Source organism: Plodia interpunctella, chromosome 16 (genome assembly GCF_027563975.2).
Source record: "Plodia interpunctella isolate USDA-ARS_2022_Savannah chromosome 16, ilPloInte3.2, whole genome shotgun sequence".
NCBI classification, from domain to species: domain Eukaryota; kingdom Metazoa; phylum Arthropoda; class Insecta; order Lepidoptera; family Pyralidae; genus Plodia; species Plodia interpunctella.
The window spans coordinates 7,118,021-7,136,686 of record NC_071309.1 but is presented as its reverse complement, the minus strand read 5'-3'; the positions used below and the strand labels follow the sequence as shown (position 1 = coordinate 7,136,686).

General features: G+C 35.4%; 1 protein-coding gene across 5 annotated transcripts; it reads left to right on the top strand.

Annotated features, from left to right (window-relative positions):
* The first annotated feature begins 2,294 nt into the window (after positions 1-2,294).
* Positions 2,295-7,414, top strand: LOC128676750 (uncharacterized). 5 transcript variants are annotated; one of them, XR_008405457.1, is made up of 5 exons: positions 2,298-3,053; positions 3,889-4,059; positions 4,227-4,398; positions 4,761-5,230; positions 5,983-7,414. XR_008405457.1 is itself a non-coding variant. In XM_053757060.1 (4 exons), the coding sequence occupies exons 1-4, from the start codon at positions 2,961-2,963 to the stop codon at positions 5,135-5,137; spliced, it is 813 nt and encodes a 270-aa protein (XP_053613035.1). In that variant the 5' UTR covers positions 2,298-2,960; the 3' UTR covers positions 5,138-7,414. The 5 variants fall into 5 exon arrangements, 1 of the variants encoding a protein (XP_053613035.1); XR_008405456.1 differs by having other exon boundaries at positions 4,761-6,157; positions 6,792-7,414; XR_008405459.1 differs by having other exon boundaries at positions 2,295-3,053; positions 3,390-4,059; positions 4,761-7,414.
* The last annotated feature ends 11,252 nt before the right edge of the window (positions 7,415-18,666 follow it).

Here is an 18,666-nt window from a genome sequence, read left to right as displayed (position 1 = left end):
CGGTCCGTACCAAGTATGAAACCGCTTCTTTCCGTGCCAGTTTCATTTCACGAATACGGACACATCCATAAGTTTAATGAGACCAAGTGCCTTATTTAAATGATAGTCCGTGTTTGAGTTAGGACGATCGCGCACCTGAGCGCGGCTCGGCAGCTTAAGGAATGGGTGTTGAATAAATATTTTCCAAACGGAAAGGATAAAGGGCACGCTTCCACGATAAGTTTCTCGGCGAAGTGAACGAGCAGCCCAGTTTGCGCAAGGTTTGTGAATATTTCTAATTAAGCCCCCTTAAGTGTGCGTGCATCATTCAAAGTAGATAGGCATGTATACTAAGAATAACTATATACTTAGTAAGTAATACAAAAATTTAAATCAAAATCATGCATTGTTTTTGCGTATCCTAATTTCGAACAATCCATGGTTCGCGATTATAATAAATAGTACCGAAAAAAATGGCTAACAATAAAAATGGATTTCTCGGTTAGGTCCGGATAATCTCCGTTATCTGTCGCCGCTCGTCTCGTGCGCTATAATTTAACCGAGACTATTTTTCAGTCTTGACAGCAAGTTTTAATGTCTTTGGGAATAAAATTAAGTCACACTCACCGCTTCCGCCTCGTTCATTAAAATGGTTTTTACAAAACAATCCGGCCTACTCACTTTACAAAGATGTACCTACTTACTTGTTATATTATTCAGGGTAGGATTGAGAACTCGGGGGTTCCATGCAATGTTAAAATATAGCATATGTAGATAAAATTGCCGCACAGCATTCATTTTAGGTTATTGCAATCTAATGATACAACCTAACCATGGTATTTTATTCATACAGTCCATTTCGGCTTAAATATATATTCTATCCTTTATAATAACATTTCTGAATAGCACTTGTAGCTAGCACTTGCACATAAAACTAGTAAGTATATAGGTAAGGTACCATAGGATAAAATGAATTTTCAACACTTCATAATTCGAAATGTAGATCTGTGAGGTATTTAAAACCAAACCTAAAAAATTCAGCAATTCAGGTTTAATTTTAACCTAGATGGCGGCTAAACTCCGAAGCGCGGCTAGACCTAGGTTTCAGATGGTTACAGATTGATGTAGCTTGCTCATTTTCAGCTAGGTACAGCCGGTACGTGCAGCCGATTGTTTTAAATTTAGGTGTGCAATTAGTTTTACCAAATTTACCATTCATCACGCTTGCGCCTTCGCATCGAAGCGGTGGTCGAAGCGATCCGCGGTTACTGAGCCCCTAGTAGCTAGGTACATATGGCTGGCAAACACAATCCTACTTCAAGGTTATATACTTCTCTAAAACATACACCCTAGCACTATGATTGTATAATATTTTTAAAGCCCTGGCACGAATGTCAAGAATGACTGTTTTCGAGGTTACATAATCGTCAAGTAATTAGTTTAAGATGCCACCACGTCCCCGCCATCAATAGAATTGCGACGATGTAAAGGAAGAACTCGTTCAATTAATGGGGGTACCATGTTCCGATGTTCGACACCATCTTACCCGTGACCCAATTAAATCGTCTGAAGTCCAGTGGCGTAGAGTGGCTATTGTCATTTCTTTTCTGTAATTTTCACTCTTGGTGCAATAAGGGGTATTATTTTGTATTGTCCGGGGCGCAGTCACAATTTGCCGCCTCTTTGACGCGATTACGCGTGCCTCTAGCGGCGCCGTATGCCGATGCGTTTGCGCAATACGTGCATAATGTTCGTGTCTTCAGTCTTCATACAGGCTGTATTCAAAGGAATTATACAGGAATGACATAATTTTGGTAGCCCGAGTCATGTGTTCAATCTTCTATCAATAAACAGTAATAAGTGAAATAAAGTCGGTTTATAGTATAGTATATAATAATATAGTAGATTTATAGAATACTCAAATCTAATGAAACTTGCAATATTTTTTAATTCGAGTGCGTCCTCTATTCTGTCCCAATTGCTATGCCCGACAGGGCACAACCTTATAAATGTACTATTTTACTGCATCTTTTAACTTTATCATAACTAGGTATAGTGTACTTTTGTATGATGGTAAATATAGATTTTGATAACTATCACTAACGTATAAACCTATATAGGTTTTTGTTGGTAGTGCTTGTATTTTTCATATAAATTATTGTAACATAAATAAAGAAATTAAAAAAAAAACTTTTAAGTAGGCTTAGATGATAGTCTTAAAAAATTAGTTTATTAACAAATGTCATTTAGTATGTTGGTATTTTACCTAGTCTTAGGTAAGATCTGTATAGTAAATATGTATCTGAGTAGGATATACGAGTACTTTCGGACCCTAACATTACGCGTGGCCCAGAATGCACTTGACCTTATACTCTTATACAGGACACAGGAATTTCCTAGTTCAGGTGCCAGCCCACCATAATCACTAGTTGCACGCATACTTTTCATTATTTTTATATTAACACATAGCATTAATATTAATTAGTATACACTGTAATTTTTTACTGATTATGGTGAGTAAATAGTAGTCTAACAGTTTTGATTTTTATGTGAACGCTGTAGTGAACTTGCATATATTATTCTTATATCTGGGGGCCGGAAAGATTTGAATACAAAGGAGTTTCAAAGTCCATTCCGCTGGGTTATTTTTTATCTTTTTTGATCTATGCAAAAAGTCCATTATACATAGGTATGTATGGCGCGGGGCCCTTCTAAATCTATGTACATGCCCCGCGCCATCTATTAGGTAGTTCGGTGCGAAATAAAGGTTTGTTTGCCATATTCTCTGTGGTTGGTTCCTTTGCTCATACAATAAGGCATATTTCTGTGCCATTGTCTCTAACTTCTTTTGACACGGGTAAAAAAAAAATTATTTCAACACGATGTTCAAAATATTTATTTAGTTTTGTTTAGGCTAAAGGTTGGAGCCATCAAATTATAAAGTGAAGTGAATATTTCTCGTGCATAGTTATTAGTACAAAATGATTTTTGAAATTCTGCCCGATGTCAAATCTTGCTTCGGTTATGTACCTTTAAGATTAGCAGTTGTATTCATTGGGATATTTTTTATATTGGTAAGTCCAGATTGCTGAATGCCAAAATATATTTTATCAATAAGCATGTGCTTTATCATTAATTAGAAAATGGTGGGTCATGGCTCATTCTACTTATCTATCTATAAAGAAACCCAGTGCTCCGACAGAGGCGACGATTAAATGACAGATGATGTTGAAGGACATCAAGGCTGCCAAGTTAGGTCCCCGTAAGGACCTGTGTGATAACAATAAGGGCTTCGAGCGGTAGAAGTAGAAGCCCACCAGCTGAATCCATCTTCGCAACGCACTGACTGGACAGCATCGGCTGTTGCGTTCCGTTTACACTGGTCTGCGAAGTCCAACTTCACTCTTTAGGTCGAGCGGTAAACTTTTCGCGATAGAGTGAACTTCAATTTATTTGTGGTAAAGATGCCATCTTTTGGAGGAGTTTATGAAGGAGGATTTCTGGGAGTCTGTTTCGGAGGTTCGACGGACGACTGCCTGCTCACTTCGCGTGCTACACGTTGCTGATTTTACGTGTGACCTAGTTTGAAGTATATTTTGTATATGTCTGTAAGGTATTTATAATATGGGTCACTAGTATTTGTAATATAGGTTTTTATATTACCTATTTGAAATAAAATTATTATTAAATATTTCAAGTTTTTTCTTATATAAGAAGAAAGAGGGACACATACTATTTGTGCGGGCCTAGGCAAAGCATATAAGGGAGATCGTCGGATACAAAAACTAGAAGATAATGTTATTATAAATTTGTGTAAATCAATCCAATTCAATTTCTTTTACGTAAAAACTACATGAATAGTTTAGGGAGAAATTATGTATTTTTAATTTTGTAACTGTATTCTTTCAGATGCAATTTTTTATAGAATACGTAGATTATTGGATAAGAACATGCTACGATTCTACTAGGGAAGAAGAGTGCCCGTACGCAGAATCGCTGTCGAATTTCCAGTACTTGGAGATTGCCGAGTCGTTTGTTCAATTTTTTCCTAGTGTATTTTTACTTGTTGCCGTTTATATTGTAAGTATCTACTAGACATTGTTGATGTGCTCTTCTCCTGTTGCCATCATCCCATTAATTTCAGGGAAGAGTAGATATGTTAATACTTTTTGCACTTTTGTTCTTAATGAAATGTTTTATATTTGGTAAGAAAAAGGAATAAGTATGTTATGAATATCTTTTTTCAGAAGCATCGGATGTTGATTTCAATGTTCCTGTATTTATCTCTCGTCTGTATGTTGATAGATGTGACGATAGACTTAACAGCATTGACAATAAACATTATATCACCTGAGTGCAGGACTACAGATGTTGTCCTCGCTATCGGATGTATTACTTATCAAACTTTACTGTACATGTGTGAGTATGTATATTATTATCGTTTTATCAAGGGTAGGCCAATACATAAGTAATAAAACTGAAGAAGGGCCTTTACACATTGTACCTTGAATTTTTTTTGAAAGTTCTTACCGGAATTGTCCGGAAATTTCTGAAATTACGCACATGTGTATTTTTTTATGTAAAAAATATAAAAGTACATAATTCTTATTATTTAAAATGTAGTTAAAAAGCATGTAAATAAGGCAAACTCTGCTCACTTTATTCGTTATGCTAACTACGTACCTACTTTTTTTTACTAGATTAAAAGGTTTACTAGAAAAAAAGAAGAAAGGTAGTCCTGAAATTTTTATTTTCATTAAAAATTAAAAATATATTTTCAGTTATTTTTTACTTGTTAATTGTTGTGAAAAGCTATAGATCAACAATAATATCCATCCAGTCTAATGTACAAGGCAGACGTGGACGATATGAAGAATCAACGAGCAAAGACGTTGAGAATATATCTAAATATGGAAGACTTAAGGTAACTAGAAGAAATCCTAACATTTCGAATACGAAACCTCGCCCACTTCTTCTTGATGCGAACAATACTGCTGACACAGATAACACTTCCAAATATACTGCTAAATCTAGTAAAAGTGTGAGGACTACTGAGATAGAGAAGGAGATGGAGCAATCGAAAGAGGTGAAACAGGTGTCAGAAACGAAGGAGGAAGAAGAAGAAGATAAAGAGGAGAATGGGGAGAAAAAAATATAATTCTCCGAAATGAAGACACACACATCAATCACATCATGTTATCCTGCCTGAACCTCTAAGACGCTATAATAGTGGAGTTTGCAATGAATTTAGGTAGGTTGTAGTGCTGTTGACTGTACAACCTGATTCGGGTTTTCGAAACAGTCTATATTTTTTATGCATCAGTTTACACGTGTTTTGCAAATAAAATATATTTTTATATTGACGTTAAACATAAGCAGATAATTTCTCTTTTGATTTCCCACTAGTTTCGTTAGTAGGTATGTTAAAACTGGGCAACTGTCAATATTTTCATAGTATCATAGGACTAGGAAATGTCACCATAAATGCTCTGTAGGTACTTAGTATAAAAGTAAAAAGTAGAATTTGTGTGACTTCAGTAGCAAATATAGGATATTGATACGTGAGGACGTATTAACATTTAAACTTTCACATTTCTAATATTAGTGGGAAGTAGGGATATTAATGTTGATTAGAGTCGATATTATAAGTGTGCGGGCTTCGCATTTGACGTCATATTTAAAATTACTATCAATAACACAAAAATGGTAAGCTATTCTCATCACTTATCTATTTCTGCTACCTAAAAGTAGTGCGGGCATTATTGTTTTCCGGTTTGAAGGGTGAGAGAGGCAGTTGTAATTACAGGGTACTGTGGCAAAAGATCCTAGGCCACAAAGTAGGCAACGTGTGTGTACCACTTACCATCAAGTAAGCCGATATTTTATATATTATATCCAATATTTTATCTGATTTTGCATGACATGATGGAGTAATGTAGTAGATAAACGCTATAAGACTCGGGCTGTGTTATCCATTCACCGAATTGTTTTTATATTAAACAGGCTAGGTGTGGCACATACTAATCTCCGAAGGTTTTAGAGCGCGAATGCACCGAAACAAAGACCAGAACTAGAATATTCTAAACGAGCTTTTGCAAGAAGGGCTCTTGTGAAACGGCTAGCTGTACAACAACGGAGATATCCATGTCCACAGCTACTAATTTAATAATGGGAATGGGTGAGTGTGTTTGTTAGTCCTTTCAGGTCAAAGCGGAGCAGAGGTGATTTATGGTGCAGAGAAATTTGGCGATCAGAGAGATACGCCACGGGCAACGCTAATCCTTTTGAAGTTTTAAGTAATTTATTATGTTGTAAGATATTTATAATTTGGTTGATTGTTAATCTATATCAAAAGTGTAAGTGAGTATAGATAGATAGAATATGAGTAGAAAATATACTTTTTAAGTCTGATTAGCATCTTCTGTGTGCATAGGTATTGGGGTAATCTGTGGTATAGGTATCGTTACATTTGTCTGTACAATAAAATTTCTCTAATACTTTGACTCTTTACCAAAAATTGTTCGGCCACGCGAACGAAGTCACAGGCATCAGCTAGTTGACAATAATAAATAATGAGCGGTCGCGCGAAATAAAGCTAGTCAATCATATTTTTGATGGTACGAGTAGAAAAAAATCGACAAGGCGAATGGAATTTCGAGAGCAAAGTTCCGGAATTGATTTCCGGAAATCCTAGTAGCGGGATAAAATAAAGAAGTCAGATGTAGATAATGAATCTGCTTTTTATTCTTTGGTAGTTATTGAGATGTAGTTAGAGCATAATAAATCCTTATTTCACAAGGTCTCTGCGGCAGGTACTAAAAGTATTGGAATTCATCAAGATGTTTGGGTGTTTGGATCCCCAAATGGAGTGGATATTTCACCTAAAGTACGCAAGGCAGAATAGAACATTGAAATTTATGAGTGACCCGGCGGACAACGTATGGAAGTGGCTCTAGCGCCATACGAGTAGTGCTTTAAGATATATGAAATGCATTGGGAATATTTTGGGAGTTTAACGGGTTGGATAAATATATTTAAGACTACCTTTTTCCTGTAGCTTGGTCCGCATTTATTTCGTCCGTCCGCTCTTAACCATATTATTGCCAATATCTTGGTTTGGTAACAGTGATTGAGTTTGACCGCTATACAACTGTGAAAATCGCATTAAATTCAATCTAGTAGTTTTTTTGTGATGCGCTAACAAGAAGCAGACAGAAAGATAGACAGACAAAAATTAAAAAAAAAGTGTTTCGGCTTCTTTAGTCCCATAAAGACGCCCCGTAATTATTTTTCTTTAATATATCCTATGTACAGGCATCGCCCAATTACAATGTATTATATGTATAGATATAGATGTTGTGCATATGGCGATAGCTTTATATTGTAAAAGTATGTAGACACAGTATATATTTCAGAAATAAATTAACCTCAAAAATGAAATATGTTATCTTTTCTCTCTGTATCACAGACTTGCTAACTTGAAACAAATAAGTAAAATAAAAAGTAATTTAGGTACTTTGAAGGTTGTAGGTTCGTTTTTACAGAGTGGGTATGGGAATGTTGCTAATAGATGGCGAGATTGGGTAAATACTGGCCGCAAACCCATCTACGCTGTTGAGTATTTCGAACAATTACAAACCATTATAAATATTTTGTTACCAAATCCAAACCCTGAAAGATACCATCCGGCCCAAAGGCCCCGTCCAGACACGTTGTTATATAAATATACCCACGTGCTCCGAAATGTGGCCCTGTTCTCAGGCAATCGATTCCAGTTCATCAAATTTCTCCAATATTTTTCTTAGATAAGTACTTATCAGCAAATTTACAAAAGAAAAAGTTAAATCGACCGATATGTTTGATACAAATAAATAATAAATATTTCATAAAAACTGTTTCAAAAATTAAGTACCTATAATAGGTACCTACCTAATACCTATTATAGGTATGTGTACGAGCGACAGTCTCGATTTTAGATTGCTGTATTTATCGTTTTTGGAATTCGCTTTCTTTGTTGTGCAAACGTTGTAACATTTCAATTTAATCAAACCAGGATTAAACTTTGGAATTATGGGATGAGTAACTTTAGTTAAATTTTGTATTTGATGCGTAGTCTGGTTTCAAATATACTTTATAACGAAACTTTATAATGTTTCGAAGTTACTTTTACATTTTTTTCGAAGCAAGTGTACTTATTTATGCTGTGTGTCCATCGATAAATGTGTGTATATTACTTAATTAACCGAACTGACATTTCCTGAACCTTTCCTACGCGTTAAGCGATCACCCCAAAAATTGTTACAATAAATAAAGTAGGATTTGACCGGCAATTGATCCAGATGTAATAATCGATAGCTGCCATAGAGTTAATATCTTATCTATGATAGAGCGCGCAACGATCTCGGCCACAACATGGACAACTTCCAGTAAAAGGGTCAATTTGCCAACGTTATTAGGGTTCCGTAGAAAAATGGAAAATTCAGCACCTATGTAGATTCGTCGTTCAGACGGGGTTTACCCGTCTGTATGTCACATCTACTTTTTTAAATGCTACACTACTACACTGTTACGTAACCATTGTTTGCTTAATAAATTAATTAATAACATTAACATAAAAAAGGAATAAATTATAAATTTAAAAAAACGATGTAAAATTAATTCTCTGGCAATACGATTACAAAATTCAAATTTATTTAGGTTATAAGAATTCACTGTTTGATCAGTTCAATTGTCTCGTCTCATTATTATAAAAAAACTGGTAAAGTTTAGCTCTATAAATAATATGGTTATTCTGAGTGAGCAGACGCCGCGTGCGGGCGTGCGCGTGCGACGCCAGGTGAGAACCATAACATCTGTCGGTCAGACTGACACGCGTACTTCGATATAAAGAAATAGAATTACATTATTTATATGCTTTTATATTGAGTAGGTACGCCTTCTTGATTTATTTAAAGAAAATATTGTTTTTTTTTACTTGTTAAAATATAGCCGCTTGTTACGTGGTACTTGTTAAAATATATCTTTTAAATCTAATTCAATTGCACGAATTTATTTTGTTGCTCCATGTAGATTTCGTTATTAAACATTGTTGTAGAGTAAATATCAACTTGCAGATCGGCCACGTTGTTGTTGTCGGTGACAATATCGCCACCGCGCCTGCGCATGTTTCGTGCCGCGGAGTCGTTAGTATGGTAGCTGTCTATTAAAAGTTGTCATGCACAAGTCTAAACAAAGTGAAAATATAATACAATTTTATTTCAGGTATGTAGTAAGTACCTACTTAACATATAAAAGTCAAGTCTTGAAACATGTTGTGAACTGTCCCTTCTAGAGAAGTATAACAATGTAACAAAGTTTATTCATTCGTAACAACCGTATAATCGTCCGGCCGCCGCCGCCGGTGTCATATAACCCCAACATAAAATGATTTTGGGAAACTGTGTAATTTTACACCATGGAAGTATGGACTGCAAACTGCAATATAAATAACGTATTAATTTACTCGAACAGTATAGTAATAGGTTCAGTTCTTTCTCACGGACATTTTTGAAACTAAGACCGTGTTCATTGCTCAGTCGCGCTCCGTCGCTCTGCTCCGTTGTTTTGGGGTTTTGACACTGACGTGCGTTGCTATGTGTCGAAACCCCATACAATTTGTATTCTTCTGAGTTGGGAACACGCTCTTACTAGACCATTTACTTGGCATATAGACAGAGACCCGATTTGATTCTTTTTAGTTTCATATATATGACTACCATGGAGTGTAATAAAAAACGGAAATTCATGAACGGCAGCCATTAGCGAAGACCAAACGAGCTAATCTACCTTCTACGATATTTGTAAATAAGTATGAATCTGTGTACAAGCATACATTTCACATAGATAGCAACAAGTAACAACTGGACTGTTATTAGCAGAAGCAGACGCTTTAAGGCGTCATGAGACATCTGGCGTCCATATTGCAGAATTTAACAGTCTGCGTTAATAAATATATTTTAACCGACTTTCAAAAAAGGAGGGGTTTATATAATATTCAGGTGTATATATGTTTTTTTGGGTAGAATGTGGGGTAGATTAGTCGAATGTCGAAAGATCAAGTTAAGCTGGGTATTGGTCTTTTTGGTGGAATTGAGATTCAGATATAGGTTGCTGGCCCATCGACTAAGAAGAATCCCAAGTTTAAACTCTAGTCCTTTTAACAATAAGTAGGTGGCACATTCCAAGCTTTTTTTCCCTTTCAGATCCACATAGGACAGCGATATCCTCTTCTCCATAAAAAGTTAAAATATAATAAAACAAGACAAATAATATTTGAATTAAAATAAATTGTGATCACTATATTCCTAGGTAACATTAAATGGTTTCTCCTTGGAACTCCTTTCATTTCGGTAACGACAAAAATTCAATTTACATCTTGCCTCACAGTTACTTAATTCTTTCTCTCGGTGAAAATAAATCTCCCGTAATTGATTCCGCTTTAGTTCAATTTGTCTTCGTTAAAACTCAATTTCCGTAGTCTATTTGTGAATAATAAATTGCGCACTTCAGCAATGTTCCGGTCGTTGTTTTGCGTGTGCCCGTCGGAAAACAATTTCACTACGTGTGAAACAAGTCAATCTAAATTACGGACTAACACCGCTGACACAACACTCTTCACTTCGCTTTCGCGCCGATGAATCAAACCCGAATTGTCTCTTTATTAATGTATACGGGACAGGACCTTTTACAATACTAGGGCAAATTATTTGCAGTCGGTTGTTTAGACGATATCTATTTTTGATGTGGTACCTACTCAGTACCTACGAGTATATCAATAGCTACTTACAGTCTAGTCTCGATCCCCCTCACGATGCAACAGGTACCGGTATATAAAATAAATGTTGTTTTGTACTTGTAAAGTAATTTTATCTATTTTTCACGATTGAAGTAAGTGTAACACCGTTCTGACCAAATCATATTATAGTCTAGGTTACATTTCTTCAGTGAAAAATAGCCAGTAGTGCACGAGTCCAAAGTTTACAGTTTTATTGGTTACCTACCATCTGTCCAGTCAAATATTTGGTTATGGTTATGTTATATCAGGTGTCCAGTTCGCAGGGCCAGAACTCAAATAACTATTCGACAGCTGCTAGGATCCATTTTTACATGTTTTTTAAAGCTTTTAATAAGTTTCACCTGTCCCGTCTGTCGTTCTTTTTGTTGCAATTTGAATTTCACCTCCGCTTGTGCTACAGAGTTGAAATTCTTCACGTTGCTTCAGTTCCTATGCCGCGATGTGTGGTCCCGCCCTAGTCTAGAACCACTACTTCCGTAGATATCGCACAAGGCGACTAAGGGACACAAAATCGTGGCAGAATTATCAGGCATGATCAATGCCTGCGTGATTCATTTTACATCGAAAGTTTTATCCATATTAATATTATAAAGAGAAAATATTTGTATTTTTGTTTGTAATGGATAAACTCGAATACTACTAGGCAGATTTTGATGAAATTTAGCACAGAGATAGGCGAAACCTTCAGAAGTGACATAGGCTTTTTATTATGGTTTTACCTGAGCGAAGCCTAGAACTAGCCAAAAATTGACACACAGAGAGATATAAATAACTTGAACTTTTAGGACATCCAACATCACTCCAGCGTATTGGAACTTGGACAGAATGATTGGACAAAACTAGGCTACAACATTCCAGTGTTATGAAAGGCAATATTTCATTTGAGGCGGCTTGATTTCTTTATTTTATAACACACTGGCAGCTAATTAGGCATTATTTTATTTTTGGAGCAGATTAATTATTAACACATCATTAAAATTAATATGTAGTAATACAATTAATGTTATCTAGTATTGAGCAGTAAAAAAGATAAGGGCTAGCAATGGAGTCTTCACGTAATGTTCCCCATATTGGGTCCCGTTGTCACGTCTCCCGACCCTCCCCTTATCAGGGACATCGCGGTCGGGGTAAACATCTAATCTGGTGCCCCAACAAGCTGTCTCAATTGCCGCTAAGGTTATCCAATACAAAATTAAATTTGTTACCATCGCTGCAAAGATCTCGTGACTAGATCCCAAATTCTGTTTAAGAAGCCGCACTCGATACTGATACTCACTCGATACTGTATGCATATGCTTGACTTAATGAAATTTGTTCGATGTAATCGTTTATTTTTGAGATAAACCCACACTTTTACAAGATCGAACGATTCCCGTTTTAGTATTGCAAGTATTCATATAGATCTTCCAAAATGAGTGCCTCCCTAAGTATTTCTACTCATTTCACTTACTCTTCTTCACTCCTTCACTCACTTCACTACAATTTTATTATCTAATAGCGACATGAGTACCGTGTCAATTTGAATAGCCGGCCAAGTGTGTGTCGCATACGCACAGTGTAGGGTTCGGTAGATTATTACAACAACAAAACATTATTATTATTTGTTCATGTGAGTTTATATTACACTAAACTTATAAAACCAACTTAGGTGTGACAGTTTTCCTTATAATTTCGTTATACCTATGAGTACTAATGCCGTAACGTTTGAATTCCTTCCAACAACGTTTGCTTGGTAGAGATAATTATACGCTTGTTACATATCATTAATCTGCCGTTTGAAACTATTTTTCGCGACATACAATACAATTAATACTGTGCATACGCCTAAACACGACTTTTTAAATCTGTTGTTTTGATCGAGACGTGCGAGAAATATTTACGTACCGCGTCCCTAAGAAAATCTCCTTTGTAAATGAAGAGTGTTAACGACAGCCTGTTTTAATAAGAAAGGGTCGCTTGTTGCGAATGGCAATTAGTTTGATCTTGTGTCACGCGTGGACTTAACGTGTCTAGTTTGAAAAGTCAGCCCGCGTCTCCGTTTTAATGAGTTTTCGTGTAATGCTTGCCTTACCAAGCAAATTTATGTCATGAATAATAAAATAGATGTTAACAGCGAAACGTTTAAATCCAGATAAAGACGCCATGGATTAGCTGCAAAAGCAATAACTCGCTTAATGATACCAATGACGTGATAATGGTTGAATGAATTCTGACACCATGACGGTAATAATGTGCGGCTGTTGAGCTGTTGGTTCTCGCCCTCTATACGCCCCTAAAAGGGATATAAAGCTTTAATAGACAACAACAGTATTCCCAAAGAGGGTTGACGTCGGGTAGGCCACCGGTCGTAAAATCACATCTGAATGATTATCATTTTAAAGCTTTTTTAACAAGACCCTAATTTACGGAAAAAGCTGACCTGGTACTTTTATTAGTCATCGCAAAGAATAAAAAAGGAGGAATTGTTTAAACTTAGTTCAACATAAATTTAAAAAATAATTAATAATGGCACTCGGTTCACACTGAAATAACTCCATTTGGCTTGTTAAGCGGACAGTTACTTTGTACGAATTTATTCTACTCGTTTCATGTTTAATTTACGTGGATTTGTCCAGAAATACAGCTAGGTGACTGGCGAGGGCGAGCTGTTGTCTGCAGCAAAAGCTAGCCAATGTCCATTATATCCACGCAAAAAAAACACGTCTTAACGTGAAAGAAGGACAACATTTAGTGTACGGATATAGTTTCTATAATTGCTAGAATTTACTTACGCCATTGGGCGACTTATTTTCTCATATTTTATTGCTTAGAAAACCATCGACATTATAAAAGAAATGGCTAATTAAACACCCAAAACTATTATAAATCGATTAAAATCAGATCATCAATTTATTGGACTGAATCTGTACAAATGCAAACGAAATCTCGGAAAGTCTTCCATTGCGTGGGAATTGGTGACTGAATAATCATTTCTGGTCGGGCAACTATAGGTTCGTACGGTCCCGTCCGCCCAAGTTTTCCCACAGAGTATTTTAGCGACATAAATTGCCAGCGCCTATTTACATTACGCTGCCGTAAATTAACATATCCGCGGGTATTCCCAAGCCAACAACCTGAATATACCCGCAAAATTCACACAATTTACAGAAAAAACAGTTGGTATACTCGAGTAAACGAAATTGTTGGACCTTTTTAATAAAGGGGAATTTTTCGTCTTTTTATGTTTTTGTATTTGTCTTCATAAATACCTTATACTCAATTAAAATGTTATTACCTTGCTTTATTTGTGGAACATACCCTATATGTTATCCTGGGCTCCGGTGATCAAGTGCTGGGGAAGAAACTACTCAGATGAGAGAGAGATATGTTGTAAATGAATTAGAAAAGAATTTAAAAAAAATGTTGGAGCTCTAATTAAATAACACTGTTGTTATTCGTGTCAATAAACTAGGTCTTCACATTTAACTAAAAACAAAGCAACAATTTCCCTTTTAATTCGATCGTGACCAAACTTCCACAGAAGAACCGTAAATAAATGCGATATACTTAGCGTTTGAATGTTGTCGTCGCAAAAGGGTGTCACTGTGCGAATTTCTCTGGCCCGTTTTAATAAATCTCTATTTACAATTCTGCGCTCGCGGAGTGGAAAGGCTTAAGCCAAGACATTTTTCTTCATTCGCAAGTGTGTGCTAACAAACTCGGTGTCGCGGGTGTGGGGGACATTTACCCTTCTCAATCTGTGAAAATTCGCTTATGCCTCAAAATGTATACCCTAGAATCGCAAACGTTGTAGGTTGGAGTAGACATCGTTCATGACTGAATAATTCCTTTTTAGTTTTTTTTTAAGATATACATTTGTACAAAATACACATAGTGGACAATGGACATAAACATCTAAATGTATCAACGTTTTGTGATATCATGATTTTATTCTGGTTACACAAACACGGGTCGTTAGATATCCTTTTAACAGTGGGTCGTTTGTGTCATCACACGGAACTCTTCACTCCTGTGAAACTATACCTACTAAAATAGCGTGCATTTTCCCGGTTTTCTGTTACACACTTTCGTCCCTTTTCACGAGTTACATGTAAATAATAAAGGGACATCAATTGTGAATAATTGTTCTCCTTGTTATTAATAGCCTTAGAAATTTTGAACCTAATTTCTAACAAGATTGACGTTTCCAAGACAAGCAGATTCATTCATTGAGATTAGGAAATATTTATTTGCTCCATTTTGTTACCCTTTCCCAGAACAAAGGGACCATTAATTTGTGTTTTTGAATGCAATTGAATTAAGTATTTGTTTAATCTAGATGAATTAATATATTTTTTTTAATTTTAAAGTAGATTTCACAAATAAAAATGTTTTGATTTGACTAGTGAAGTGAAATAAAAGTTTTTACCTAATACGAAACTGGATATGTAACAATGGACTTGTTTGCATCCAAACGGTTTTGTCATTATGCTGTGCAATTAGTGTGAACAACAGTTTTCCCAACTTTGCATTTTGATGGAATTGGCTTTGTGCTGATAAAAACGCGGGCTCGACCGGACGAGAGCCATGTTCATACATTTTATTTCACAAATCGATTTTATATCATTTATTTTTATTGCTCTATTAAACTGACTGTGTTTCATTGTTGTTTAATCAAGGACGTATAATGTTACGACTGTACTTAATGCAAATAATTTGGACTTTATTAATAATCATTTCGTTTAAATTTGCGTTCTAGCTACAAGAGAGAATGAACGTCTGAAATGCCAGTTCAGTCGAAAGAAAACGCTTACCTGTAAGCACAGACCATTTAGCCTTACCTGTGAGTAAATTACTAATGGCGAGAAGCCGAGGGCTACAGCAAGTATCCTACATTAATTTATTTGTGGCGTAAATAGAGGACACATATGGTTTTGAGCAATCAACCTAAGAGAACTTTTACTGAGCCAGTAAAAGAAGACCAGTTAAGGACATGTTTTACGGAACGATCAAACGCACCCGCCGCCTCTCTCATTACATCTAAACATTCGTCCACATAGAACGAATTTATCAGAATACTTACTGGGTAAAATTTGACACATCGGATTGTTTCTTTTTTTTTGTATGTTAAAAATCGAATCACAAATAAAAAAATATGGCAGCATAATCTGTGCTCTTTACACAGTTGCTTTACATTTTGTTTGTTATTATTCATGTAAGTAATTGAAATATGTATTTTCGCTCACATATTTATATTACTTACATTATAATCTATTCAAAATTTAATTGTGAAAATTTTAAAACAGTTTAAATATGGGACGGGACGTTATTGAATGTACATTACGAGAACGTACATCCATTTTATATTGAAAAATAATGTATCAGTTAGATGCAACGAGTAAATTGAGTTTGTGTATTCGATATAAACTCCAGCTATGAAAATAGAACAAATCATTTTTTCGAAAGAAATAGCATAGGTATATACGGATAACGGTACGCCCACGCTGCGCGCTCCTACATTTCATCAATTTTCCCCAAATTTTTGGAAGGTTATATAAAGCAAATTCAGAATGGAAAAAGTTAAATCGATCGATGCGTTTTATCGAATTTTTCCTGGATATTTCTGTTAATTCTTAAAAAAATAGAGTAATGTACTGTGTAATGATTGCGTTAAAATTGGGACACTGAATGATCATCACGAGTTCCTATTCCTTTAAACTGTTCAAATAAAGTATTGTCATCAAAATTTGTGTATACCAATGAATTTTCATAATAAATCCCTACACATTATGCATTTTTATTAATGAAAATGATCAGTATTTTAATAAAATAATATAAGATAAATAGATATAATAAATAAGTCAAGAGTTTCTATCCTATTCGCTGTCTGAATAGACCCTAATTGACCAAACTTGTTAGCCAGCTATGAATTAGTTTGGCTACTTCTAATTTATAAGGAATAGTTTAATTTAAGTTACCGTCGAGCTCAGTGGAAGAGGAATGTAATAAAATTATGGTAGTTCCGAGGGTCGCCTTGGAGGATATGAATTCAAATTAACAAACTTGTTTGCACGTTCAAGGGCGGTTGCAAAACTTGTTAATTGTATTATTTGTATGAAATTCAGTCAATACCATTTTTTTTCTAATAAACCATAAATAGTACATTTTTGGTGGAACTTGGAAATCAGTGTCAGAATCACAGGTTCATTCAGAAATAGACCACATCTACAAGGAGTTTATTATAATTTGGTCACATTTTCATTGACATTTCACAACACAATTTTGAGTTAACATATAAGTAATGGGGACTAAACTTTGTTTGAAACACATTAACTGAACTATAGCGGCTGAGGTATTTAATTTACTAATTTTAACAAAATAATCCTTAGTTAGATAACTTTCATTATTTGGATGTTACTGAGAACCATAAATATTCTTATGGTAAAAAATATATGGTATTTTTTTTTTGTTCATGCAAATTTACCCAAACCAAGAAACTCATTTATTTGTATTGAACGACACGGGACATTGCCTCCTAGTTACTAGTTTTAAACATTTTAGTGTTCGTGTCGTGACATACGTTTTTTTTTACACTTTGAGTTACACGTAGTATGTGTACGTGAAAATCCCTAAAAAGGTTTTAATAACTAACATTTACACCCAAAAAGTCCACCCAGCTCCTGGATAATTCTGGGTTTAACCGCAGGTAGGGTAGCCATCACTACAAATGGAAACTGTATTAAGTGTATGGAAGATTTCAAATTTCTGATCTCCGATTCCTTAACACCAACAGAAGGAGACTTAATAGTTAATTATAATACACTGTCTCATTCCGTTTCACCTCTCGAGGATTGGTTGAAAGAGCCGGCCAAAGTATGGCCAAATATTATTTTATCTTAAACTATGGTGCAAATAATTATACAGAGTTCTCAAATATATAATGATTCTATATTCTCAAATATATATGATATCCATCCAATAATAGTAAGATGCTTTTATAAGTGTGTTTAGTATTAATTGAAAGTTAATATATTTTAGTCACAGCATTGAAAAGCATAGCAAACAAGGATTTTACGGTCGCCTTCTGAGATAATGCGTGGCGACGGGAGCCGGGCACGAACTAGTGATCAAGCGCGACGCTGCTTGACCTTACAATACCCCTGGTGGCAAATTTTTATTTAACTTCGTAGGTATTCATGTATCCTAGGCTAAAATTAAATAAGAATATTATCTTTAAGAATTTTTGTGATGATTTACAAAAGCTGTACTCATTTTAACGTATACGTAACGGTAGCAAACTTTATGACCTTGTCGATATTAAGTTATTTATGAATAAATTAAGTGATCCAAAACAATAGGCACCCTATATTATTTTGCCGTCAATACGAGCCAACCGTTTACCGCGACCAGCTGTTTTCTGCTACGTTACGGGGCCCACTGTCCGGTTTGTTGGGGGAGGTAAACTAATTTATATTTCACGAAGATTTAATTACATAAACATAATTAACATCCGCCGATAGAGAGGGGTGCTGTTGATTTCTGACGTCTGTATATGGTTATCGTATTTTGTACCAAACACGATCGATATAGTTCTAGTTTTACTTGTTGTGATAAAAATATACTTGTATGAATAAAAGCCATTTTTTTTTATTCTACTATAAAAATTCTGTACTTGTATAAACAACATTTAAAAAAATACGAACTGCAAACCGTTTGTAAAACGACAATTTGACATGCAGCGCAAAATGACTAATCGCGGAGGATTCCAATTAATTTTTTTGAAAGCATGTGTATGAGGGGTTGACCATTTGAAAAGCGGCTGTAGAGGGAGGGTCTGGGCGGCGTCAACGTGCACCACGGTGTGCACAGTGGGA